The 26289-nt window shown below is 38.3% G+C and overlaps 6 protein-coding genes across 13 annotated transcripts in view; 4 read left to right on the top strand and 2 right to left on the bottom strand.

Moving 5' to 3' along the window:
- Positions 1-7594, top strand: part of LOC124410274 (midasin-like) — a 30809-nt gene extending 23215 nt beyond the window's left edge. For 2 of the 5 annotated variants that reach the window (XM_046888515.1, XM_046888514.1), the window contains 9 exons: positions 2572-3178; positions 3535-3798; positions 3949-4109; positions 4445-4641; positions 4737-5053; positions 5660-5737; positions 6050-6208; positions 6301-6338; positions 6406-7594. In XM_046888515.1, coding sequence (XP_046744471.1) covers positions 2572-3178; positions 3535-3798; positions 3949-4109; positions 4445-4641; positions 4737-5053; positions 5660-5737; positions 6050-6208; positions 6301-6338; positions 6406-6601 — 2017 coding nt within the window. In that variant the 3' untranslated portion in view covers positions 6602-7594. Of the gene's footprint in view, positions 1-631; positions 1420-2571; positions 3179-3534; positions 3799-3948; positions 4110-4444; positions 4642-4736; positions 5054-5659; positions 5738-6049; positions 6209-6300; positions 6339-6405 lie in introns of those variants that run through there. The other 3 variants (XM_046888518.1, XM_046888516.1, XM_046888517.1) reach the window with 3 other exon arrangements.
- A 102-nt stretch (positions 7595-7696) lies between these two features.
- Positions 7697-9328, bottom strand: LOC124410285 (SREBP regulating gene protein). The gene is made up of 4 exons (XM_046888534.1): positions 8973-9328; positions 8529-8702; positions 8237-8467; positions 7697-8160 (listed from the first exon to the last, which is right to left on the bottom strand). Exons 1-4 carry the CDS (start codon positions 9078-9080, stop codon positions 7798-7800), a joined length of 876 nt encoding a protein of 291 aa, XP_046744490.1. The 5' UTR covers positions 9081-9328; the 3' UTR covers positions 7697-7797.
- Positions 9329-9641: 313 nt separating this feature from the next.
- LOC124410283 (centromere protein L-like) lies at positions 9642-12436 on the top strand. 3 transcript variants are annotated; one of them, XM_046888529.1, is made up of 6 exons: positions 9642-9862; positions 10097-10304; positions 10379-10584; positions 10753-11144; positions 11286-11472; positions 11664-12436. In XM_046888529.1, the coding sequence occupies exons 2-6, from the start codon at positions 10118-10120 to the stop codon at positions 11769-11771; spliced, it is 1080 nt and encodes a 359-aa protein (XP_046744485.1). In that variant the 5' UTR covers positions 9642-9862; positions 10097-10117; the 3' UTR covers positions 11772-12436. The 3 variants fall into 3 exon arrangements, with proteins under 3 accessions (XP_046744485.1, XP_046744488.1, XP_046744486.1); XM_046888532.1 differs by having other exon boundaries at positions 10009-10304; XM_046888530.1 differs by lacking the exon at positions 9642-9862 and having other exon boundaries at positions 9937-10304.
- LOC124410286 lies at positions 12362-14416 on the top strand. The gene is made up of 5 exons (XM_046888535.1): positions 12362-12515; positions 12723-13037; positions 13114-13201; positions 13297-13527; positions 13640-14416. The coding sequence occupies exons 2-5, from the start codon at positions 12823-12825 to the stop codon at positions 13751-13753; spliced, it is 648 nt and encodes a 215-aa protein (XP_046744491.1). The 5' UTR covers positions 12362-12515; positions 12723-12822; the 3' UTR covers positions 13754-14416.
- A 650-nt stretch (positions 14417-15066) lies between these two features.
- On the top strand, positions 15067-17440 carry LOC124410250 (G protein pathway suppressor 2). 2 transcript variants are annotated; one of them, XM_046888469.1, is made up of 9 exons: positions 15067-15400; positions 15509-15725; positions 16010-16178; positions 16258-16372; positions 16495-16548; positions 16659-16817; positions 16958-17082; positions 17170-17350; positions 17398-17440. In XM_046888469.1, exons 1-8 carry the CDS (start codon positions 15304-15306, stop codon positions 17335-17337), a joined length of 1104 nt encoding a protein of 367 aa, XP_046744425.1. In that variant the 5' UTR covers positions 15067-15303; the 3' UTR covers positions 17338-17350; positions 17398-17440. The 2 variants fall into 2 exon arrangements, with proteins under 2 accessions (XP_046744425.1, XP_046744426.1); XM_046888470.1 differs by having other exon boundaries at positions 15068-15400; positions 16010-16157.
- Positions 17441-17744: 304 nt separating this feature from the next.
- LOC124410248 (probable ATP-dependent RNA helicase spindle-E) lies at positions 17745-24316 on the bottom strand. The gene is made up of 10 exons (XM_046888468.1): positions 24203-24316; positions 23567-23754; positions 23146-23458; positions 22349-22806; positions 21896-22259; positions 21650-21816; positions 20345-21568; positions 19100-20245; positions 18693-19021; positions 17745-18618 (listed from the first exon to the last, which is right to left on the bottom strand). The coding sequence occupies exons 2-10, from the start codon at positions 23738-23740 to the stop codon at positions 18486-18488; spliced, it is 4308 nt and encodes a 1435-aa protein (XP_046744424.1). The 5' UTR covers positions 23741-23754; positions 24203-24316; the 3' UTR covers positions 17745-18485.
- Between the last annotated feature and the right edge of the window lie 1973 nt (positions 24317-26289).

The following is a 26289-nucleotide window of genomic DNA, read 5'->3' as shown; positions in this document are numbered from 1 at the left end:
ATCATACGTGAAAAGTGTAGATGATTATACGTGTACTTTATCATCATCAACATTGTCATTCTCGTGGTCTTTTGTGTTTGGCGAACCTCGTCAGCCACCCTCCACGGTTCAACGGTGTTTGTGTTCCCCCTATCGGTCGACTCTCGAGTCGCAATACTCGTCGGTGGTTTCACATCGTCATCAACATCGTCATCCTCGATCATGGTCGACGTGGTTCAAAGGTTTGGTTAAACCAAGGAAAGGCGACGATACCAATGATAATAATATTAAACCCCAGTGGATGGAGGAGTTTCATGTAATTAAACAAAGGCTAGGGCGAACTTAACCGATAAGATAATATCGCCGTGCATGGTCGGTCGTTCGGTCTCTGCGATCGAGCCGACGACGTGTTCACCGGTGGGTTTCGTGATACTTACAAATCGCGTACCCAAACACGCTTAGAAGTGGAATTGGAACTATGAACGCCGCGGCGATTGAGGCAAGCGTCCTTGTTCTCGATAAAAATTTCGCTGGAAGGTTGTCGTCGCAGGTAACTGTTAACGTGCCGAGCGTTCGTCTTCCTCGTCGTAGCGACGAAAGTGCAACGGCGTGAACGACGCCTCGTTAATGAGATCAAAGAGACGGTGAGAGAGCTACGTTGAGAAACTAAGACAGAGACAAAAACAGAGAGAGAGATAGAGAGAACGAGAGAGCGCCGATACCCGTAGTAGACAGTGGTGCAAAGGATAAAACTGTGTCGTTGCGTAATAATAAAAAGATAAAGAGAGAAATAAGAAAAGGAGGAATAAAGATGCCGCAATGCGCCGTTGCAACGTGTCGCAACAGCCACCGAAGGACCCGGGGTCGTCGTATCCGTTACCATCGATTCCCCCAGCTACCGGAAGTCCGTTCCCGTTGGGTCCGCGCCTGCGGTCGGGTTCCGCTGTCGAACGGCAATGCACCGTTCAACATACAGACGGCCAGGATATGCTCTCTCCACTTCACCAACGACTCGTACGAGAAGGACGTCGAGCACATGGTGCTCGGTCTTCCGGCACGAAGTAGGCTGCGAAGGGGTGCCGTCCCGACCATATGCGTACCGGTTTCGGTCCAGCCGGTAACAAAGATGCTGGTCGAGGACGCTAAGCGATCGCTTCTCAAGGTCCCTCCTCCCCCCCAAACCAACCATATTCGCAACGATCGCAAAACCTCGACCAATACCGATATCCCGATCAAAGACGACGAGGACGACGATGAGGACGAGGAGGAAAAGGACGACGACGTCGTTGTCCGGGATTACAAAAAGAAATCACCTGCATCCGGTGGTCGGTTAAACAAAGCTGCTGTAACGTCGGCTATTAATGTGATCGCCGCAGCCGGTGAACAGAAAATGGCGGGAATCGACGTCCTACTCGCTCTAGGACTTAAACCAGCCCCGCGGTGAGTCAGCGCTCAGGTCGCCCTTTTCACCCCCCTACCCCTCCTTATTCACTATCCTCCCTTTCCCCTGTCGTCGCTCTCCTCTGCACCCCCCCCCCCTGCGCCGCTCTTTCTTGGTGGTAATCTCGTTCCGAATTTCTCCCTATACGCGTTGTCCTGTGCCTTCCTCGGGCTCCTTCTTTCCCTTTCTATTCGTCCTTTCCTATTCCCTATCTCGCTCTAATTATCTCCCTTCCTCACTCAGTCACTCACTCGGTTACTCGTATACCCACCCCTCAACGGTGATCTGTATCTACCTTTCTCTTTCTTACTCTTTTTTCCATACTTTTTCCGCACATTATGCGTGAATCTTAATCTATATCGTTATGCAGGGATGCAACGTGCACGCAGGCACGTGTGCTTTATGGTATATTTACTCGTTCATGAGTTTTACATGGATTTAAGTTAGGCGTATTCGTGAATATCGTGTAGTTTGAGGTTATTTCCGATGTACGAAATCACTTTGAGAATATTATGATCTTTGCGACATCCTCGGGCTCTTTTCAACTTTTAATATTTACCATTAGCACGAAAACAACACGCACTGGTTGCGGTCGCTATGCGAAAATATCTAAAACATTGTATGGGTAGAACTGTATGGTTTCCATTTACCGTCATTATTATTATTATTATTATTATTATCATCATCGTCGTATTTGACGGCGGCGCTGTAAGAAGATTCTTAGAAAATACGATGCGATGAGCTCCTTCGTCTAATCACATGCAAGCCGATCTTACCATGATGATATACCACGGATTGGTATCAGATATTATTACGTTGTTACCACTACCTAAAAATATAATATGTGTTTAATATATATACCTATATAGATATTGTAGTAGCAATTACTAGTTATCGCAATAGTGTAAATTAGTAGGTTGAGTAAACAGATTATCGACGTTGTTAGCAGATGATGATAATGATGCAACTAATATACGCATACGATTGTATAAGCAACAAACTTCCCCACAGCATACCTATATACACATGTATACGAACAAGTATTAATATTTTATAGAAACAGTTTTTCAACATACAAATCCTGATTCTCAAAGTTTCTAGTTACAATATCGTGTAATTAATTTTATTGATAATTACCCTTATTTTCACAGTCTGAATAAAATGCACGCCATGGATACGTCCGGGATCGGGAAAGGTGGCGTGGGCAGCGAGAAGGTGGCTAAAAAGGGTGAGAAAATAGTACAGGAGAGACGATCAGAGAAGACGACGCCGATGGATAGCAAAACTTTGGTGAAGGAGCAGCAGCGCAGGAGCGTGGGGTTGGGGATCGTCGACGCGGAGTCGACGGCTACGGCCCCACCGGTTTCGCATCAGCGGAATCATCGCGATCGTAAAAATCACCAGAACCATACGAATCATCGTAGAAACGGCGGCGAACCGCCCGCTGATCCAGCGAGGAATTACACCGTGAAAAAGGAGCCGACATCGGAACCGGAAACCGACCTGGAACATGAGAGGGACGCCCTACCGGAGCTGAGGAAACGGACCGGGTCGAACAATCCGACTAAGAATCTCAAGCCTGAAAGGGAGTCGAAAAAACGACGCTCCACCGACGAGATTACGCAAAATTCTAACGGTAGTTCGAAACGAGCCTGCCTAGAACAGAGGGAGGAACTCATTTCGTCTATCGTTGGTGGCGATAAAATTACCACCGAAGAACTTGCCGTCAGGGCTGAACAGCTGCGCGCGGAGTTACAGGTGATATTTTTTTTTCTATCTATCTCTCTCTGATTTTTTGTTTAAATTTATTTATTTATTTTTTTTTTTATCGTGAACAAGTTTTCTTCTCAGTTTCGTAACTTGGTTACGCGCGGACTTTTTACATACCTTGTGAAGTTGGTGTAAAAGTTTTTTATCTATTGATTAGAAGTGGAGAATAAGATAGTAAATCGACATTGTAAACAAATTTTCTATTTTTCCTCCCTAATTCTAAGTGTCCCGATTTTTGTCTTGTTCATAAATCGTCCCCTAAGTCATGCTACTTTGAAGGTATCTCACAGCTGTTTTAAGTGTTTGCACGTAATCTGAAAACTGGGTTCGCATATTTTGACCAGGCCTTAGACCAGCTGGCACGTGACAAGGAGAAGGAATGGAACGAGATTCTTAGTATGAGAAAGTTGAAGGAAGAGGCCTATCTGAGGATCGAACGAAGGCGGCAGGTCGTTGGTTTTATGGAAGGTAACAGTTGCCAGCTTAACGAGTCCTCGTCCGTACTACCGGCTGGGAGTCTTTCGCTGGAACAGGAGTGGGACAACGCGAAAGAGAAAAGTAACTCGACTGAGGCGACCTTAAGCGACAAGAGTACGTCGAGGCCGCAGGTGAGAGAGAGAGCGAGAGAGAAATATTTGAATTTATATTTATTCGCGAATATATAGCTGGAATGAATTTCACGATCAAAATGGGCTCGCCATTTTCGCGAGTAATCTTATCATCGTCATTTTTTAACATATGTATACGTGTGTCAACAGGTGACGTCGAAGCAAAACGAAAACGGACAAAAGGAGTCGTCGGACGGCGGACAAAATTCGGAGAACAGGCAAATCGGAGAAGGTCGACAGGGTCCCATGGTCGACGTGCGAACAATCATCGCCGATTACAGGCTTCGGCATCCCGAAACTGTGCCTCGAAGGTACGCGAATCGCGAGGCAGGGAACCGTCTTCGGTATCATTAGCCCAAACGCGCATATAACTTGTCGTAGAAAGAGTTCAAGATGATGCATAGGAATGCTGTGTTTTCGAATAATTCTCAAACTGCGACAGTTGACGCTTGTTCGTTAACAGTTTTGACGATGAAATTCTACAGGGAATAGTGTGAGAATTGTGCTGAATGTATTCTTTCGAATATGAGAAACGCAATTCTTGAATTCAATACGAAAAAAAAGATCAATATCACGTCAAGTTTAACGAAGAAATTCGAAAACTGCGGTTTAGAGAGGCAAGATTATTCACTTTTCCTTATTCCAGAAGTCGGCGAATGAGAAATTCTGTTAATGTCGGTCTGGGCGCTGGAGGTGCGGTCGTTGAGACGACCCAGATTGGAGCCGATTCTCGACCTTCGAGCACGGATTCTTGCAAGAGCAGTTCAAACCCAACTGATCCTAGCAATTCTATGAGCTTTAAAGACGTTCTAGTACAGTTTGCGAAGCTAAGCCAGCAGCAAGGTAATTTACCTCGTCATTTTTCACACAATTTGAAATTTTACACAAACTTCGGCAGTATGCTAGACATAATAATTTCTTGATACTTGCTATTTCAGGGGAAGCGGTTAAAACGCCACAGAATTATCCAGACGTGACACTTCATCCTGTATTACCGACTCCGGCTCCGCCCCAAGCGGCTGCGGTACAGCAAACCGGGTCTTTGCTTCACGGTATTTTGACTAAATCCCAAACCGCGCGGCCAACGACGTTTTCGCCAACGTTGGCGAGACTACTAACCGCACCTGAAAGAGACAGATGCAACCCCATAGCTACATCCACACCTCAACAGCAGACCGCTGCTACGCAGCATTTACTACAAGCCTACCAGGGGACCAATCCTGTTTCCATCAGCGACCTTTTATCTTCTTCAAAAGTGAGCACGGGAGAAAATTTTTCTTTACGACGTTGAGTGATGTTTGGTAGTGGCAATTCCCCCCAGTTTTATGTTTTTCCTCTGCATTTCTCACAAAGCTTAGTCAGAAGGATCAATCCAAACTTCGGAAATTCGAATAAACTGGCAGAAGTCAAGTAGCTCACTTGAAAATTGAAAATTTACAGTATTGTGTTGGTATTGTTTTTTTCTAAATCACGGCTAATTTGTTACGGCTGGTATTGTTTTCCAAATAGCAATCCGCACAAAATTTTGATCGCCTTGTGATTTGCAATCGTTTGATAATATCTTTTCATACATTGTTCATACAATTTTTAAAAAGTTAATTACTGGTTTAGAAAATATTAATAATTCTAGAAATTTCGTCAGTAAAAGTTTGTGAAAGCCCGGAATACCCTATCCTAATATTCTCTACGTATCTGTGTAGAAGTGGAATTACACGTTCCGGGCCCACTGCTTCAATCCATGCATTCGTAAAATAGTTACGAGTAGCAAACACTACGGTTATTTCTTTCCTCCTTCCCAAGGTTTTTTAATTCCCTTTCACATGGGTTCCTAACTCACAAGATTAACGTAAATTCGTTTCAGGCACGGACGGAAATAACAATAACGCCTGTGGTTAACACCCCGATCGTTCAGTCTCATTCGAACAGCCTTATTCACGTGGTAAGCCACAGCTATTTATTCATTTTCCTAGATATTAAAAAAAAAAAAAAATCATCCCCATTCTCAAACACAGTTAAGTGAGGATTATCTAGGGATAGATATACACGTATTAAGATGACCCAATAAATAAAAAATTGTCGGCTTAAATCCATTCTTCAAAGATTTCGGACTGAATCGAATATATAAGAACTTATTTGGATAAAATTTAGTCCGGAATCTGTTGTTGAACCGCATTCAGTCGTTTGTTTTTATTTAGTGGGTTATATGAAATGTTTACCGGTTTGTGATTTTTTTTTCCTACAATTATTACAGGAAGACGTAGAGGAGGAAACGACGGTAATCGAAGAAAGAAGCCGATCGACAAATGCCAGGGACGACAGTCCACCGCGTTGTCAAGGGTGCCAAGATCGGGCCGCGCAATTTGTCTGCGCGGGTTGCGGTAACCAGTGGTACTGCAGTCGAGAGTGTCAGGTAATTATAACTTATACCGTCATAGTACTCAGGATAAACTTGTCGTAAATGGATCTTGTAACGATTAAGAAAAATTATTTTACCGATTGCAGGTATCCGCGTGGGACGAGCATTCCGAGGTCTGCTCTGGGTAGATATAATGAGGAAGGAGGTGAATTTCGGAGCCGAATCGGTATTACCAAAACGAGAATTTTCAGAAGCAAAAGTAAGAGTAACGGAGAAAAATGGAAAGAAAAAAAGAAAAAAAAAAAGAAAAGAAAACGACGAATCGAAAATGAATCTAGTCACGAGGAGGACACCAAGAAGGGGAGGAAAGGGGACACAGGAATATTACCTATATTTTTTACCCATTTCACAATAATTAAAAAAAAAAGAAAAAAGAAAGAAGAATGAAAGAAAATAACATGTAGACGAATAATTCCTACTCGCAAAGAATAATTGACTGTCAGATCGTTATACCGTGATTATAAGAATTTAAAGAACGTTTGTTAAATTAATTATTGATGGTCATTGCAACACGTGTTCTCGCGAGCAACCGAACGATTTTCGCTGTACAGTTTCGTACAATTGGTCAATTTTTTTTTATCTTCTTTTTTAAATTCAAATGCACATTGCGGTGAGAACAAGACACCCGATACATATATTGATAATGTACTCGATTAAATTTAGATAGGTGAAAAATTCGAATAACATTGAAAACAAATATATTATCGAAAACCAATCGATAATTATATAAGTATGCAAGAGGGCACAAAACTTAAGGACCTGAAACAAAGAGTCTTTACTATGGTGAAATCTGTTAATAACAGATTTTATGAAAAAAATTCCGCCTGTTAATATCTGTGTCAAAGAAACGTCAGAATATATGACGAAGCCTATATTGTCTGTGTGTTAACAAACGTTTTTAAAATTTGACTGGTATATATATTTCTTATCGAGCGATGTATCCTCCTAACTTGTGCGCGGCGTATCAGCTTGTAAACAGCTTATGTATTTACAGAAAGACGGAAGAAAAAAAAAATTAATAACGCTCGACCGACGTGTACAATACCTACATACGTATAACGCGCATATAACTATTTTATACAATATTTGTTACCATCGTGTAAATTAGAATTGAAAGAAAAAACAATATTAGACTTAAACTAGAAGTGTAAGATGTTTTTTCCGTTTCGTTTCCTGTAATTTAGTTCATAATATGTATGTATTCCGTATCAATCTCAATTTTTTGTTTTTGTTACTATAGTTAGTCCCAGGTTTATTTTATTTTTTTCCCCCAAAAAATCCAAAAAATAATCTGTAGCTAAAAAGTTCCTACAGGTAAAAATCTACGTTATATTTTAACCGTTTTAAGATCAAATGAAATAAATAATAATTTCTATTGTACTATTTGTATATGAAGTTTATCCGCCCCTAATCCCAGAACATAAAGTCACAAACGGACCCACTATCATGGATGAAAGTGGCCATTTTCTTCAATTCGCTTTCTTTCTCGTTGGAAGTAAATTGGACTGTAATTACCAATCCGTTAAAAAAACAGTTGGTCGGAAATTTTGTGGATTACACAAAATCATTGGAAGTAAAGATTCTCAGGAATTTGAGGGTACGACATGATGGTGTAAATGGATATCTGAAAGAACTGAGGCAGTAGAAAAAGATGCAAGGGCAACCTTTTTAGGGCTGCTGTTATTATTAATATTGAAAATATGATTCAAGTCACGCCGATAACGTTGATTAGAATTTGCGCTATGGGCTAGCAGGTTGTAGCAGTGCTTGGAGTGTGGATCCTTGTAAGTATTCTCGTGTCTAACCGAGGCACTTGAAGTTCGACATGTAGCCAAACAAACTTGAAATCGATCAAGAGTTCGCAATCGGTGACGCATCACGTTTTCCTCTGTCTTTTTTGTTTTGCGATTCTGATCATAAGCAGATTTCACGTCTGGTTCATTTGCCTACAGAAAAATCCCCAAAAAAAAAAGTAAAGTAAGATTGTTAACTGAGTTTGAAAAGTTTTCAAACTACACATACCTTTCCTGGGCGTAAACAACATGACACGCAGTATTCAAAGACTGCGCAACATCCTTCAGGATTGCAGGTTTGGCAACTATGACGCTCTCGTTTAACTAACGTCTGTATGTTTGTATCAGATCCTTCTGTTTTATCATTTGCAATAGATATCTCTTCCGGACAACATCCTGATGGCAGAACTTCACCTCTGGTACACACAAGTCCATGTTCATCAACAATCAGCGCTTTGCCCTGCGAAATTTCAATCACATTGATTAAATGGTTCGAAAATATCTCTGCATATCTTCGTTACCTGTATAGAATTTCGGCAAGTATTTCGTACTGGACGACTGCCGTTAAGAGCAGACGTCGCCTCTTCGTCGAGGTCAATGTCTTCGTTTAGTACTTGCATTTCCCAGAGGTATGGTTTGTCAGTCGAAAAATATAGCTGATCATCATCGGCGTCGCTCTCTATCAGAGCTCCTTTCTTCAAAGAGGAAACAAACATGCAGAATTGGTAGTAAATTGTTGATGTTTGTTCAAGTATCATCAAGCAAATACATTTACATTTCTTTTTTCTAAATGTATAATGCGAATGCGTAATTGTATATATATATCTATATGTATATATCTGTCTATCTCTCTCTTAATAAGGCTTATCATGACATGCATACGAATTGTTATTTTTAGAAGTTTCGTCACTTGTAAATTCTGTCTTTACCACCGATAAATGTACAATTAAATAAAAAATGTTTACCTCATGCTGGAATAAACTCAGTGCACAGTAAGTTAGAGAAACCGCAAATATGACACCAAGAACAAGACGACGTCTTAACAGTCTGACCAATGTCGTCCAACTTGGCATTATTTAGGCTTTTGCTGTTGAATATTTCGTCGCAGGTTTAGTTTCAATTTTTAGGTTTCCGTATTCCAAGGCATTCAGATCTTGACGAGGTATGATTTATTTTTAAACTTCATAGTAACCTACAAAGCATCAAACCGCGGTTCCACTGCGACACCATGTCAACAATCGAGGATTATAAATCATTAATGAGTGCAATGTGCGTGCAAATCACTGATCTCTATCTACTAACTGGATGCGATATTCCGTGTTATTTTCTTGTGACAAATTCATCTATGAGGCGGCCATGCTGTATGCAATCAATTGTCAAATGCCGCGGGAAGTTTAAATAATCAGCGAAATAGTTTCGTGGAAACTGTGGAAACTGCTTGAAATTATATAGTATTGAGAATATTACACTTTTAATCATACTTACTACGAAATTTGTAAAGAAAAGATAGAAAATATCAAATGTCAATAAATTAACTGCGTTTATCAACGGCGGGAGATCTTGATGATCCGGAGATGTAACTTCGTGTAAATCCCGCGTAGCGCGTGGTTTGCCGTGTCCAAGTGACGGTTTTGGACATCACGCAGCATTTCGTGATCATCTGACATCTACTGTTTTCGATTCGTAGCCTGGCGAATCGTAACGTAGTTCGGAAAATTCAAAACTGTAGCGTGTCATTGAAAGCGTCACTGCGTTACTAGAAGTTTTTCCGTCCATATACCTGCAATATATTCCTGCCAAAACGGCACAACCAGGCTCTAATCGTTCTTGAGTTGAATTGGTTTCGATACTCGCTGTAAGTCTATATTTGCTTAACTAGAGTACATCAACTGGTGCATTGACCGGTGTTGACTATTTTCACTTTGCACTGACGTCCAATACGTAAAGATGCATTAACGTTGATGTAGCAATGGTAAAACCTCAATAACTGGGCTGTACCAGCAAAAGTTTTTCGATATTATTTGCTCTTTAAATATGCCCTGAGGCATGCATTGAGTCGAAGCAAGTATTTCAAGTAATTTCTTCTCAGGAGCTGCACAGGAACTCTCAAATGTCAGACCACCACTCAGTAGTCACAACGCCGCACAGCAGAAGGTTGCGAAACAGTTCCACTATGTTTACTCCTTATACCCCCGGGCGTGCTCAACGCAGAATGCAATTCGATCCAAGATCCAGGCACACCATCATTGACGTGGAAGCCCCTGATGCTGAAGATAACATGGATGATGCTTTGTTAGGTATGTTTGTATAACACTGATGAAAAGATGATTTCTAGTCAGCGTAATGTATTTCTTTCTCTTTTCATTTGCAGATTTGATTAAACTCACCTGGAACATCTCGGCAGTATCACCTTTATTTGGTCTCGACTTTAAAGATGACGTTAGATTAAAACAGTACGGCAAAAGACTCAGGGAAGAGGTGGCATCCTCTTTATTCAAAGATAATGTATCTTACGAAGCTAAATTCACTCCTTTGCACAATCTGGTATGCAGCCCTTCAGATCCTCCAGCTGTAAAGGTAGGCCAAGATTATTTTGAGATTACAGAGGGATTTCAATAATCAAAATTGTCACAAGTTTAATAAAATTTTCCTAATAGCGAGAAAATTCCACTACATTACTTTAACATGTAATCCCCACTTTGTAATAGAGACTACATATAACATAGTGACAATCTTTTTTCCCAGGTAGAAGTCCATTCCAAAGACGACGAAAAGAATACTGAAATGAAACAGATTTATCTGGGAATATTTCTGTCCTGGGGTCCTAGGAATGAGGTGGAAGCAGAAAACGTAAAATTACCAATTCTATTAAACAGAGGACTGCAAGGCGTTGCGCATGCTGTACATTCTACATTGAGTCAGATGTTTGACTGTACAATTACAGCTATGCCAGCCAGTCAGGAAGATCTTATGTGGCTAACTACGATCATTCTTAATTCTGAGGTAGCCGAATCACGAAAAACTAGAAAGGCTGCTGAGTATGAATTAATACTCGAGTATACTATCCCTGAATTGCCGCCATCTGACTTGATCAAAGTCAAATTTCCGCTGAAGACTATGAAGACTTTGTGGTCGAAGTAAATTCCAACTACTTTCACCTTTATTATTAGCCTACTTTTCATGCAACAGCAGTACCTTCTAAATATGATAATTATTTGAAATGTTATGTTTTTGAATATATAGAAATTATAATTGAATTTGAATTTAATTGATTTCAGAATCTGTCCCACTCATACAAGTACCACAAACACTAATGAGCAAGTCGCTAGTGTAATAGATTTGAGTCAGGTGAATCGGTTTTTCGAATGTCTGAGGATTAAGATGCTGAAGAGCGCTAGTCTTGAATTGGGATATTGTTTATTGGAAAAAATCAGCTTGCCGAATTTTACCATCAAGTCTAATAAGGTTTGTCACGATCTCTCCTTTGTATATCAAAGTAGTGACTATCATTTCCTAAATAGGTATACTATTAAAAAGTCTCTACAACGGAAATAAAGTTTCGTAGAATAGGGAACAACTGATTTAATTTCATTACGCGTTATTTTGTCAACTTAGTTAACGTATATGTACTTATACTGTATTACCATATATTTCAGATGAAAGCAACAGATATCGACGCGATTGATCGAGTTCTTTGGTTTTTTCAAGAAAAAGCCGTACTTCATTTTCAGGCCCCAATCGCAATGAGAAATGAAGAGTTTTAAATTAATTGTATTGTTAGTCTTGATACTTGTTATCGTGATTTATCTCTCTAAAATGTTTATTCGCTAATGCAGTTGAAAATGCTTCCAAAAATTTTAACCAGATTTGATATCACTTCGTTATTTTTTTTTGTTTTTATAATCTTCATACTTACCGTATTGTCCCGAATATAAGCCGAATATAAGTTTTTTGTCGTCAACAGCACCTGCCAAAATTGTTCTCGCCTTATGTGCGGGTAACTATAAAAAAACACCCTGTAACATTCTCAGAATTGGGGGTCGGTTTGTACCCGGAACAATACGGTATTTAGTATTATCAGTCGAAAACTACCTCTTATAATATTAGCTTAGTATAATTTTGTTCATTAATTATTTATATGTTATTCCTGGGATCGTTTGATCAATTCCTAAACGCAGATTTACGTCTTATTACTGGCATAAAGACGTTATATCGCAATTTTACTTTGCCGTACTATTAGGCAGTAAATTTTATTTGTAACAATTGTCAAACACGTATACGCGGCGCGAAAATTTCGTATTTTAATGGCCCCCAATGTGCGATCAATAAAGTAGTAGAAGAAGCGTTCGCGGCCGGACGTGGGGTTCGTTTGTGTGTTAAAGGGATCGAATGTATGGAAATTATATATTTTATTACTTGATAAATGTGTGAACAAATTACTGTTATTTCCCTTGTAAATATAACTTCCTTTTTGTCAAAATAAAGCCTCAAGTTGGGCTCTGCTCAAGGTAAATTCTGCACATTTCAGCAAACTGTGGTGCTCAGTATATTCTTAATGCCACTTTGAATTTTGGTTTTCTAAAATAACGTTGATTTATATCTCGAGAAGTGACATTCCTGACCCATATACCATTTTTATTAAGCTGTGAGAATTTTTGGTTTATAAATTCGTGTTAATCATCACACGGATTCTGTACCGTTATTATCTGTTGTAGCAAATTGAAAAGTACAAGTCTTATGTACGCAACATTGGATACTGGAATAAATTCTGATCTGCTCTGCACAAAATTGAATTTAATTAGTACATAAGGTAAAATGGCATCGATCGAAGAAAGTTGGAAGGTGGCTACGGAAGGTTTGAACAGCGACGTGTGCGACACTTGGATAATCAAGTTGCAGGACGTCTATTCTGAGGAGAAACGGACCTACCACAATCTTGATTATCTTCAGGACAAGTTACTCCACTACTACGAGATTAAGGACAATTTAACTAACCCCAGAGCCGTACTTCTCGCACTGTTCTTTCAAAAGTAAGATATCAATCAGTGATAACATATTTCTGATCAAAGATAAATAAAATTTTTAAACCTGATGTAAATTTTGCAGTTTTGAGTATGATCCAAAAGCGTTGGATTGCGAGGAAAAAAATCTACAACACTTTATTAGCTTTGCAGACGAGGCAGAAATCCCTGCGGTGAGTTCAATTACTTTTCATGTCGTTACATCTCTCTAATGAAATTCAATAACATTAGAAGCATCTATCAAAGATTTGACAATCAACATTTCCAGAATGGAGAATTACGCAATGAGGTTTGTGCTCTGCTGAAGGCAGCTGCTACTCATAGTACAGACGCACACAAGGTTGGAGGTGCCTTTGGCGAAGAGGATGCTCACTATCTCCTTGACTTGGATATGGCTATACTTGGTGCTGAACCTGAGAAGTATACAGAGTATACAGAACGTGTACGCGGTGAATATGGGTTCCTTAGTGCACCAATGTATACTGCGTTAAGACTCAAGGTAATTTTTATAAGTCGAAATATTCCTACTTTGTTCAGCAATTTGCAATCGATATAATCTTTTGTTCGCTTTGACTTTTTTTCTTCTGGTTGATCGCATATGAATTTTACAGGTGTTGCAAAATTTTTTGCAAATTCCAAATATATTTGCTACCAAAGAGTTTCGTGAAAAGTTTGAGGAACAAGCACGAAAAAATATCCAAGCTGAAGTTGTGCTGTTGTCTTAGGAATTGAAGATTTGATGTCGTAAGGGCATTTATACCTATATGTTAACACTTTACATTGACGTTCACTTTTTTTTTTCTTTTTGGCTTTTTTACTGTTGCTAACTAAACCGCTGTGATTGAAATGATTGAGAAATTATGTAAAAAAAAAAAAAAAAAAAACAACGGATACGTCGCCTATAACTGATTGTGAATGTTGTGAATATAATTATTCGCTATTATTCAAAATATATTATTATATTGGGAAAATATTTTGATTTAAAAAGATTGTTGAAATAATGTAGTACAAGTGTAAAGAAAATTTCCAGCTACATTGACGGTCCCCAATATGGGATAATGGACAACACAGCTGATTTGTTCAATCATATTAAATTCAGAACACGAACGAGAATTGACGTAGATCTATTATAATTCATGAAGTACGTACGTATGTCTTTAGCTTTGATACTAGATGCGATAACAGATAATGAAGTGAAAATTCTACGTGTAATAAGAGGAGTATCTTCAGTTAATGATTTTATTCAATGATGCTCATATGTGGTTTTTGGACCGAATGACAAATCAAAGAGAAATCAAAGATATGGTACGTGTTTCGTGAATTAGCTATTGTCTTGTATGTAATTAATTGATAATTTGTGACAAAATAAAAACGTATATGATGTTGTATTTTGTGTATAATTGTTAATAGAGGAATCCATGAATCATGTGTTATAATTGATGTATATTTTTTCAATAAGTGGACAAGGCTGACCCTTTCGTTGAGGAAATTTTAAAGCTCTTTAGAATATCTATGATAAACGGAGTAAGTTTCGGAGTAATTTTAATCCAAAGTTGAGGAATTTATGGTGCGAAAGACTGAGCCAGCTAGGGATGAGCGATATACATGGATGTGTATTTTCTACTGAATTTCTCGCTGTTAGTTAGAATGTTGAATTAATTCAGTTATTAAATTCTCACAAATCCTCCTTACTTTTAACGATGATGATAATTTGAAATTTGAAATTTTCGCACTCATTTTTCTTTTTAAAATTCTACATACATCTAGGATTTTTTCAATTTTCGCGCTTGTTTTCACCGTCGATATTAACAATCGATGTTTCGGTGTTTTCAAAAGAACATCGATAGTTCGATGGCAAGCAAATGCTACAATCGACAGTTCGATGTCGATGTTTTTTTTTACCAACATCGCCCATCCCTAGACCAGCAAAATCGAGAGCGCGCCACAGCGCTTGGCGGGGTAAGCTTGTCATGTATGCACGTGTTTCGTACATACGTGTGTGTGTGTGTTGCGTACAAAAGTGGGAGTAACTACCTTAGCATCATTCTAAAGTCATTTACGCAAACATCTGTTTGGAAAAAGTGAATAATACTAAAGTGTAAAGAAACTACACCATGAACTTTGAAACGCGAAATGAGAATTACACAAATCAATAATCAGTTATTGAAAACGCGTTTGTAGACTGGTGGTCAGAGGGCGGACAGCACAGTTTTGTAGAACATACCAAAAGTATTTTCGTTTTGGCGTAAACAAATTACTTTGACATCCCTTCAAAATGCCAGCTGTAATAGTCGAGCCACCACAGCGCAGCGAACAGATGTGGCAGGCCTTAAAAACCCACATAACTAGAGAACGTCAACGAAAGAAACAAGGTAACTCAAGTTTCGACTTTGACGATATGGCCCTGCGCGAAGGAAAACTTTTCTAAAGTCGACAGCATAACGAATCCCATGTATACACATTTTATATTTGATTTATAGAGCAAGAAGCGGATGCTGAAGAAGAACGTCAAAGAAAGGAAAGGGAACGTCAGCAAAAGCAGGACGTTATGACGCTTGGAGAAACTCGTGTTCAGATATCTCGCCTCGAAAGTGAACTCTCGCAACTCAAGGATGAGAAGCATCAGCTATTTTTACAACTAAAGAAAGTACTCAATGAAGATGATAATCGCAGACGTCAACTTATCAAAGAGACTAGGTGATAACTTATCAATACAATGAAGCGATTCCTTACAGTTAGCACTTCGCTATTTCTACCTTTTGCTCACAGATTCCTAATATTGCTCGAGACGCTAATGAGCTTGCGTAAAATTTATGAATCTGACAAAGTGTTCATCAGACTCATAAATTTTCTGCAGAAGAACCAGGAACCTCAAAATCTTGGTTCTTACAGCAGCCTGAGCTTTTTTATAGATGAGATATGTGCCTTTCATTGTTAGCAATATTTTCTTGGTAATGATAAAAAAAAACTTTTATTCCTAGCGTAACCTCGGAGGTTTTGTCGGCAGTGGGTGGTTACCCCGGAGCCGGAGCTGGAGTGGTTCATCCTCAGTTGTTTTTACCACTGCAGACACGAAGTCCGCATTACAAAGTTCCAGCAACAGCACCAACGCACTCGATGCTGCCAAGTGTGCGTACAATTCACAGAATTGCATGTATCGTTTGGTTTATACTTTTCAAAAATTATTATCACCATAATTCCGATTTCATCTTATTTTGTCTTTTTTCAGGGCCCCTTAAAGCGAACGCATAGTCCTTCACCGCCTCTTACTGCTTCCCCGTATCACTCTGGATACGGGTACAAACCTCCGCCTTCCATTCCCAGCTATAATCCACCACCAGCAAGTAGGTATTTTGTTGAATAAGTCTTATTCGACTTATTTCAAACAAACTATTCTTATTCAAATCAATTCTTCTCCAGAAAAGAATGTCCTCTTATCGCTAGTTACAAATGGTATATTTTTTAGAATCTGAAGATGCGGCAAGAAGGTCTGGCGACGTCAGAGCCGTTCTTTGGAACAGTAAGTATTTAAAATTCTGATGAGCTTGGTAAAATCCAAACGGAACATTTCGTGCATAGCTACTCATGTAATGCAAAACATGGTACCAACCGTTTGATCTTCCTTCACAGAGGGCAACCAGTATTCAACGACAAATTTCTACTCAGCGCCACAGGGTCAGAATGTCTACAACTACACAGCACCTAGTTCTCAGTCTTCTAGGGAACCTGAACCTGGGAAACTGAACTATTTGGCTGGTAATCGGGGCACAATGTCATCTCATCAACCTGGTAAGGCATTCAGAGGAGTAGTCAAATCAACCAAGCTTAGATTAAAAAGATGATCGTAAACAAACCCTAATTTTGTATTCACTCATGAAGAATTCCACCAAATTTGAATCATGAAAAAGTTGAAATCGATTTTTCACTAGCTTACGTTGCAAGTATGCATTCTTTGGAGCACAAGGGAGCTTATTCGGAGGACAAATTCTACCTCCGGCCCGGTAGCCACGTCACTGTTCACGGAGGAGCTATTCCCATACAACAGCCACCACAGGTAATTGCTTCACAAGCTGAAAAAATATAGGGCTTCGATATGAAAGGTTTATTCCTTTGTACTAATTTTTGAATCACTATTTCACAGGGTGCTAAAACGGGCGGTATTACATCAGGGTATCCAGTTAGGGCACCACAGCCTCCTCCCGGTGCATATCCACCTCCACCTGGTACCTATGTCAGTGCATCTGCCGCAAACGTGGGTGGTCGTCTATTGTATACTCAACCTACGCGATACATGCAACGAGAAGTTTAACGAGTTGACAACAGTTCATACAAATATATGTATCTGTTTGTTTTATCATAAATACCGCAGTGATGATGATAAACATGACAATATTATTATATCACATCAGCGAACCAAAATACAAGTAAAATAAAACAATTTATTCATAAACAGTGCATAACACTCTATATACCATCACTGATATTGTTAGACGTCAAATTCATGGCCAGTATTTTTGCTGCAACTGTCAATGAAAAATGAGTGAGGTAAAAAGCCAGAGAATTTGATAGTGAATAAAAATACACTATTTTGGCAGGAGATTCTGAATACTGTTGTCTGAATATATCAACTTTGAATTTCCGAATGTCTTGTACTGAGAAATCTTTGCTATTCTTGTAGGCACTCAAAAATCTGGTACTTATTTAACAATGTCTAACAAATTTTAATCCGTAATTATATTTCAACTGAGATAATATACATATGCTACAATGGTACGGTGATATTTTCACGTATGATAGTGTGTATACCAAATTACATTAATAGATGTACTTAGATGGTAAATTGCATACAGATTCTGTTGATTCTTTACTTGGGGTTGCTGCATTTATTTACCCGTAACTTGTCACGTTGTTTTTTCTTCTTTTTTTTTAAATGAAAACTTATGAATGTTATCCGCTTGTATCAATAATACGTACTTAGACCGTATCGTGAAACATGATATGAAATAGGTAGTATTACAGTTTTTTATGATTAAGAAAAAGCATGATTTATTATCACACACAGGATTACGCCACGAATCGCTGTTTTAATTGAGAAAGTTAAGTATACTGCATAACGTAATTTTTAAAATAATAATTAATATCACTTTTGTCATAATCAAACGTAAAATCTTTCACATAGTCAAACTAAGCACCATTACTTATAATAATAATTATTAGATTTTGTTTCATGGTAAATCACTAGATACACACTTATGTACCACGTATCTGGCATGGTAAGGTAACTCAAATTCCGTTGTTTTGATTTCGAACGAATTTAAAAAAACTTAAATATATATTCTCTTTGTTACATTAACGTTAATGTACGCACGCGTCAGTTTATCGTAATATTTTTACGGTGTAATTTGAATACGAATACGTCGATACACGTTTTTACTTGTGTGTAGATTTTAAATGTAGTTAAAGATTAGCTTCTAGCCGCTTACTTTTATGCACCGGTGTGTTTAGGTGAACACGAAGCATTGGAATGTCTGTTATATCTACCTCACACAACTTACATCTAATTTCGTGAGGCTGTTTCTTGAACTGATCCCTAGAATAATTTTTTTTTCAATTACGTTATTCGTTTTAATTCATACAATAATTGACGTTTTTAGAAGCACTTACCCGTCAGCGAGAGACCGTAATTCCTGTAGGTGGGAAAGCATTTCCTCGTACCCTTCAGGTACTAATTCCAAATCCAGTGCACAGTGTAATTTGAAAATAGTACTAGTCGGTGATCCCACATTTTTTGGTTCCAAAATTATGTTAGGATCATTTGAATTCCACTTCAAGGAATGCAACACATTCTGTAATTCTATGGACCTTCGTTTCTTACAAATTAAGTTAAATAAAGTCTCTTTTGCTTTTCTTTGACATAATGCAATGTCACTTGAATCACTTTCACATAACTCAATGTGTATACCCATGTTCATCCAGTGACGTAATCTGTTTATCTGTATCAAAAATATTCGTCAATTACTTATTTGATGAAATGATTATTCGAAAAAAGAAGTACAAAAAAGCAAACTTACATTTTGTAAATCGTCTAAAGAAATCTCAATATCGAAAACTACGTTCATGTCGTGGTCTGGAAAACGACTTCTGTTAGTTTCCGGGTCAAAACCAAGTCCACAAAGGGCTCCGACATACCGAGAGCCACTTTGGGATCTGCGCAATTCGATAGTTGGGGCAAAAATAAGTGCTAATAAACTGGGCAATCCATGAATGTTAGGCATCAGAGTTGTATTTCGAAGATTTAGTCTTTGCCCGCTAACGTTTTGTCCAACTGTTCCGGCAACTAATAATCTTTCGTGATAATCAGCCGGATTTGTATCTAGCAGTACTGAATTTACTGAATTTGGTTCAATGTTTATTTTTTTAGCTCTTCCTGCTGATACTAGGTTAATCAGTTCCATCTCAAGCGGGGAATACGGGCCTCTAAGTTTCACTGTATCGGAACAATCAGACGTCGATATATGTTCTGGATACGTTAGGATTTCGTAATTACTCTCATACTGTTGTTGCTCATAATATTGTTGCTGTTCAGTATTCATATCTGCCTGTTGCGATCGCATTTCGTTGTTGGATCGTGAAAGGTAGCTTTCTTCTTTGAACTCTGCAAAACCCTGTGTGATCAGCCATTGGTTTATGTTAATCTTTTCATTATTGAGATCGACGCGATAGAGTTTTATCGCTATAACGCTTTGGACGACTGAGTATATTTCTCCAAACAGCTTGATCTCTCCTGATAGTATTGTTTCGAATTTTTCATAGGCTGCGTCCGACCACTTTCCTTCTAAATTGCGCAGCATGGACGGCTGTACATTTGACAGAACGCATTTAAACGCCTGGCTCGGGATCTTGTGAAGTTCACTGTCTTGTGGTACCAGTGTTAGGTCGCGCAGATGAATTTTTTTCGTGTTCCCATAGTCAATATAAAATACTTGAACTAGAATATCTTGGGGTATTCGTTGGTAGCTCAAAACTGTTGCTCTGTAGTAGTTCACCGACTCGTCATCCTCAAAAGGAGCGATTACAAGTGAGCCAATGGGCAGCTTTTCAATTGTGCAGTTTTCGGAAGTTTTTTTTATCTTGTTAACAAGGTCTTTGATCTTTTGCAAATTACTCCACGTCTCCTCGTCTCTTATTTGGGCCCAGAAGCATCCAGGATCTTCGATCTGTCCATCAAATTGTTGTTAATGATTATAAATGTCGTTAGAACAGCAACAGCAATCGATATACACAGAAATGAATGAACCACCATGTAACATACTCACATACGCAATGACGAGAGGAATGTAGGAAACATCGAGACTGGGTAAAATTGGACTGTACGCGGGTCGTGCAATAACTTTTTCTTGAGATTCGTTCTTGCGAGTGATAGACGTAAGGTTTACAGTCGGTATTCCGAATTCCACTGCTTTTTCAACAGCGCTTGCTTGATCGAGTAATCGTATAACTATGGGCATGTTGTTCTGTCGCATTTTAACAGCCTTGTAAACAGAAAGAGATATCTTCCCTGGTGCTTTGGGTTGCGATTGGGGACTGGCAGCTTCATAGCTTTTGTTAAACTGTAAATAAACACGACTAGAACCGTCAAAGGAGACAAGAATGTGGGCATCTGTGGAACTCTGACAATCTTTAAACACTTCTTGGAATTGTTTAGTATACAAAGGGCCTGGCTGCTGTGTGGGCCAGCCTTGCAGGTAGACAGAATTTGTCGGGTCGTTTCCTCCGACCAGTTTTACGGCCGCACGCTCGTCAACTTCGCCGCTCTGCACTCTCCGTACAAAATAATGCGGATAAAATGCACCGGCTATTACGATTTTTATCACCAAAGGTTTTTCGACCTCTGAGTACCGCACTCTGTTGGTACCAACCGTTTCCGTAATCCCCATTTTCGATAATCTCTTCTCAATATCTTGTATCATAGCGTCCACTTCTCGCAGCACCCTGATCTGAATAAAGTGTCGTAGAGCCCAAGATTTTTCAGCAGCCTTAGTGGACAATTGGCCTCTAACCTTTTCTCGAATCCATACATTGTAAGCATTTAAATAAGCTATGCTGTCACTGCACGAACTATCTGCCCAAGTAAGCTTAGCGTTGTAGGCTTTCAGCTTCTCTCTAAACGGAGTACTGAACATGCTCTTTACGGACATACTCGCGCCTATTATAATCGTCTCTTTCAGGACACTGAAAACGTGTCCAAGAACGAACAGTTTCGATATATGAATGCTAACGGGAAGTCGGGCCATTATTCTACCCAGATCGGTTAAGTAACCGTCGTATCTACTGTCGAAGTTCATATCCTCAATATCTATCAGCCCACCGACTTCCTTGAGCAACAAGACGGTGCGTTCTAAGTTGCTGAGATCAGGTGGATCCAAAGACAGGGCCAAGATAGCTTTCGGTTCACCCATGTCCAATAATTTTGCACTTAGAACTAAATTCTCAAGAGGTGCTCTTAACATTTCTGGGTCACCCTCTTCAGGCAATACATTCTGAAAAGTTACAAAGTTACGAGTTTACTTGGATATTCAGATTGCATTGGTGATTTTCGAGAGTTTGAGTACAGTACTAACTTCGTAAAAGTTCTCAGGTACCAATTTATAAACCCGTCCATTCATTACACGACCTGCACGTCCGGCACGTTGTTTACAATTTGCTTTGCTAGCCCAGGTCATTTCAAGGCATTGAAAATTTGTTTTTGGGTCAGTTACGAGTTGTTTTGTGAGACAAAAATCGATGACTGGAAAAAAGTGGAATTTAATTAAAAATTTTATACCTCAAAACCAATAGCGTTATTACTTTTTCGTCGAAGCTTTTACCATATTTGACATCAGGAACGGTTATACTGCTTTCGGAAATGTTGGTGGACAGTATTACTCGACGATAACCCGTCGGCGGCATTTCAAATATCTTTTGCTGTTCCTCATTGGTTATGGACGAATGCATCACGACCACGTCCCAGCAGTAGCTTTCATGTTCAGGGTCATTTAGGAGATTGAACATTTCCTCGATCTCAAATATTCCTGGTAAAAAGACTAGTACAACGCTGCGGTTTGCGGTTTTTCTTTCAGTTTTGCTTCTCGTCTCCTGCCGGTCTATCGTGTCGAAAACCATTATCAGGTTTAAACAAAGTTTCATCATCTTCACTGTTACCATGGGCTCTTCAGCCGAAATTTCTGGCAGCTGTAAGGAGAAGAAAGAATGTAATATGTGAAAACTAAGGCAAAATGGATATGAAAGAACAGATAACTGGAGTAGAATTGTTTCCTTACAGGTCCTAGCTGTTCGAGTTGTCCCAAGTAAAAGTGGTGAATATTGAATTGGCGTTTCTTTTCAATGTCGATAACAGGGGCTGGTTCAAGTTTGTTTCCAATAGGTATTGAAAAGTAGCTGGCGAATTTCTCAACGTTGAACGTAGCAGACATAAGGATAATTTTAACCGAGTGTGAATTCAGTCTTGATAATTTACGAACTACCAACAAAAGGAAGTCCATATCTTGATCTCGCTCGTGAACTTCATCAAGTATAATATGAGTGTAATCCATCATATGCTTAGTATTTATCAACTTTTGTAGAAGAACTCCTGTTGTGCAGTAAGTCAATCTGGTATCTTGTGAAGTATTGTTCACCATCCCAACTTGATATCCTACCAATGTTCCAACTGGCCATTGCCTTTCTTCGCTTACTCGTTTAGCAATGCTGATTGCAGCTATTCTCCTTGGCTGAGTCACTATTGGCAAAATTGTATTGTAAGTATTAGTTTCAGCACTTTCCAAAGCTGCAGTTGATATTAAACAAATATTCTCGTCCAGGAACGTAATTTTTGAATGGATCATTCAATGCGGAAAGAGTACGTTCGCTTGGAAATTAGTTAAAATTGTTGGTAATTAATTTATCGGAGATAAGTAATAAAGGAAAAATGATGTATTAGTGAAGAAAGTAAGTTTCATCGTTGATTTGTATTAAATCTGGTCCAAACTACTTCAGTAAATTCTGCGGAAGGTCCATCTTTGCGTTAACCCTATGTAAAATCATTAGTTTAAAGACGATCTGCTACATTTTAACTTACCGATGATATTGCAATGTACTTTTTTGTCGAAGCAAGAATTCAAGATGAACTGCGGAACCTGCGTTGTCTTTCCGCAGCCTGTATGTCCCTGTATTATAACGCATTGATTAGTTTCGATCATCGAAACAATGCGATCCTTCATTGACATTATAGTAAGATTAGATTTTGGCCGATAAGCAAAGTTGAAAGTTTGGTAAATCTTTGTAAGCTCTGCGATATTGATGTCGCGGATATTTGGTATGGTGCCTTGAGAAACAAGATCGCAGACGGAGCTCCCGAAGTCGTGTCCCATTGCACGCCCCTGTGCCACCATCTGAAGAATCGAACAACATCGTGGTAAAATTGAAATTAATAGTAAAAATTGATCTGTCATACTAAGAAACATTGACTTGTGTAGATAAGATGAATAGTTAAATAGTACCTCAATGAATTTTTTGTTTTCCTCTTCGACATATTGAGTAACGTAGTCAGTGCCTGTCGCAGTTGTACAAACCGATTCATCATCCGAATCTTCCAACTTTTTTTTCACTCTTCGGCTTGCTCCCTGTGCAATTGTTATCCGTTCCAGCGGTTTGCTGAGATCGAAGAAATCCATTAGATTTTATAACTCTGAAACAAGAAAATAATAAAATGACAATTTGTTCCAAGAAAATGTTACGAGAATGTTTTGAGAATGTACTGTTTTTTTGCAAAGTGGTTTATAGTCTGAGTCTAATGGTCTCTTCATTCAATTTTTTTCTCAACTAAGTAATCACATTGTTGGATGAACATCCTCGCCAACCTTTTATTAAATCTACAATGAGCATCAACGTCTCACAATCTAAAACAAGATCAACGTTAAGGTGCCGCAAATCGTAAACTCGAAGAGCACGTGGTAAACACCTCTAGTATTTTATTGTTTTTCGCCAAGTTCTCTTTTATTTGATTGACGGGATTGATTAACATAGTTTTATTTTAGTAGCTGAAGAGCTGAATGAAATTATGCGGAAAGAAACAATGTGTTGTAAAAAATTACAAGGTTCGTTCAATGCGTGACCCAAAGTTTAAAACAAATTACATTTTTCTCCGCATCAATCTTCACGGCTGGTAATATCCTCTTAGTTGTAACTTTTCAGCTTCGACCCGGCGTCCGTGAAAGTGAGGTGCGATTTAAATGACTCTCCTTTGTAAAAATTCAGTTGAAGTCACAACCAGAGCTTACAGTGCTTACACTCTAGCCGTTGACCCTTCACAATGATCAAAGCAATGATATGAACACCGCACTTCAAGTACAAATTCAGCAACAACCACTGCAAAAGCTCGTTCGCAGCTGGCGCCACCTCTTTAATATTCCTTCAACTTGCGTTCAAACACCATCAACTTCTATTGAAAATGTAAATTGCAAAGCTCTTGGATAATAACTGTGTAAGAATAATTTCATATTTCAAATGGTGATAACTTATCGATCAGCTTTACGGTCCAAAGACTCTGCGCAAATCAACCAGGGCACTGCAGCAGTGGTTTGCTTATTGGTTTATTTCAAAGAGGATAAACTGGGCTTATTACATTTCAATTAATATGTTAAGGACACGTTCCTTGAGAATTAGAGGTGGGACAACGACTTCAATGACTTCCTTCAGTTTTATAGGTAGATATTGCAGGTGTTAAATACCTGCCGGCATGCATCTTGTATACTTTACTGTCGTGGAGGTTGCATAACTGCAGGCAGAGGTTGTTTGCACAAGGACACACGGAGTGAAATAAATGTTCGAAACACTCAATTTTATGAGACATAAATAATAAATATATAACAAATAAACAACGTATTCCAGTTTAATAGTATCGTATCCTGCATATCAAATTAATTTCAATTTTAAGGCCAATTAAATATTAACACTGCGAATTAAAAAAAAGGTGATAAAATAATTTTAAGGGTTGAGAATGAAGAATGAACAAGTAAAAATTACTACGGATTCTGATTAAGTTTTGGATATGGGTATTCTGTTTTAAATTCATATGAAAGTAGTTTATAAACACTCGGTATTCGTGACTTTTATGTCAACATTTTATATTTTGTGGTAAATAGACATTAAAATATATTAATATGATAATATATCCGTTACAGCATGCATTTTTTCTTATGCTTCCACTGTCATCCACACTTTGCTTTGGTTTATTTGTTTATTTTTGCTAGCTTTTGTTGTTGTTTTTCACGGCAGAACGTAGAATTGTGTCGGCAATCACAGCTGTGAGGTGTGCGCATTACTATACATGTTATAATGCACATATAATAATCTAATAAATCACATAGCCCTTGAGAAATTAAATATTTTATATTATATGATTTGAAACTTTTTTTTCACAATTTGTTTCTGTTTTCGCAATGTACCTGAAAAATCAATTTTAAAATGTAAAGCACATGCAGCTATAAAAAATATCTACGCCGGGATTCGGTTGTGAGCTAAAAAATAAATTTTAAAAAGTCATAACAATAATCGTAATAACATCAATTAATTACTTGACATGATTATTATAGTGTATATTCTCATATCAGTATATACGATAAAAAGTAAAAGTGAACGGAATTACATAGTAAAGTGTTGTCTGCAGTTCTATTCCACGAACGATTATATCTATTTAATATATAATAACTTAGTACTTAAGTAACGAATGTGATATGGGATCAACTCTGCATCGAGTACTTATATTGTTACATAATAAATTATTACTATAGGTATGTATGTTGGCTTTACACAACGACCGTATTTCCAAGATTGCGTTGCTGTGTGTCATATGTACGTTTTTTTTTCTTTTTCCACTTCATTTTTTTGGTCAAGCTTTGGTATTGTATAATTATATATATATATATATTTTTTTTTAAATTAATTATAGCTAATTTAATAAATCTACTAATGACTACATCTATACAAAATACATTACACACCGTAATTTCAGCTTTGCCAGTTATTCCACGCGAACTTCAAGTTTAACTCATTCCCAATTTTTTATAACGATCACGATTTTACTATTCGTTACATCATTTATTTATATATATATATATATAGTAATAAATTATGAAACAAAGTATTATTTTTAACTTCTATACACATCTTCAAGTTAAGAACTTCCCGGTTAACACACAAAAACCATTTTATTTTTTGTTTC

This window comes from Diprion similis, chromosome 9 (genome assembly GCF_021155765.1).
Source record: "Diprion similis isolate iyDipSimi1 chromosome 9, iyDipSimi1.1, whole genome shotgun sequence".
Classification (NCBI taxonomy): Eukaryota; Metazoa; Arthropoda; class Insecta; order Hymenoptera; family Diprionidae; genus Diprion; species Diprion similis.
Note: the sequence above shows the minus strand (reverse complement) of the source record. Positions and strands in the feature narration are given on the sequence as shown.

Bases quoted from the DNA above. Each gene is read 5' to 3' on its own strand.
- LOC124410285 (XM_046888534.1), bottom strand. From the start codon at position 9,080: ATGCCAAGTTGGACGACATTGGTCAGACTGTTAAGACGTCGTCTTGTT. The intron at 8,703-8,972 runs GTAAACATTTTT...TCCTCTTTGAAG, and splicing joins TGAGTTTATTCCAGCATGAG to AAAGGAGCTCTGATAGAGAG. The intron at 8,468-8,528 runs GTAACGAAGATA...GAAATTTCGCAG, and splicing joins CTTGCCGAAATTCTATACAG to GGCAAAGCGCTGATTGTTGA.
- LOC124410283 (XM_046888529.1), top strand. From the start codon at position 10,118: ATGTCAGACCACCACTCAGTAGTCACAACGCCGCACAGCAGAAGGTTG. The intron at 11,145-11,285 runs GTAAATTCCAAC...AATTGATTTCAG, and splicing joins ATGAAGACTTTGTGGTCGAA to AATCTGTCCCACTCATACAA. The intron at 11,473-11,663 runs GTTTGTCACGAT...CATATATTTCAG, and splicing joins TTACCATCAAGTCTAATAAG to ATGAAAGCAACAGATATCGA.
- LOC124410286 (XM_046888535.1), top strand. From the start codon at position 12,823: ATGGCATCGATCGAAGAAAGTTGGAAGGTGGCTACGGAAGGTTTGAAC. The intron at 13,038-13,113 runs GTAAGATATCAA...TAAATTTTGCAG, and splicing joins CTCGCACTGTTCTTTCAAAA to TTTTGAGTATGATCCAAAAG. The intron at 13,202-13,296 runs GTGAGTTCAATT...CAACATTTCCAG, and splicing joins ACGAGGCAGAAATCCCTGCG to AATGGAGAATTACGCAATGA.
- LOC124410250 (XM_046888469.1), top strand. From the start codon at position 15,304: ATGCCAGCTGTAATAGTCGAGCCACCACAGCGCAGCGAACAGATGTGG. The intron at 16,549-16,658 runs GTAAGTATTTAA...CTTCCTTCACAG, and splicing joins CAGAGCCGTTCTTTGGAACA to AGGGCAACCAGTATTCAACG. The intron at 16,818-16,957 runs GTAAGGCATTCA...ATTTTTCACTAG, and splicing joins AATGTCATCTCATCAACCTG to CTTACGTTGCAAGTATGCAT.
- LOC124410248 (XM_046888468.1), bottom strand. From the start codon at position 23,740: ATGGATTTCTTCGATCTCAGCAAACCGCTGGAACGGATAACAATTGCA. The intron at 23,459-23,566 runs GTACTATTTAAC...TCGATTCTTCAG, and splicing joins AAAACAAAAAATTCATTGAG to ATGGTGGCACAGGGGCGTGC. The intron at 21,817-21,895 runs GTAAAAGCTTCG...ACTTTTTTCCAG, and splicing joins CGTTCCTGATGTCAAATATG to TCATCGATTTTTGTCTCACA.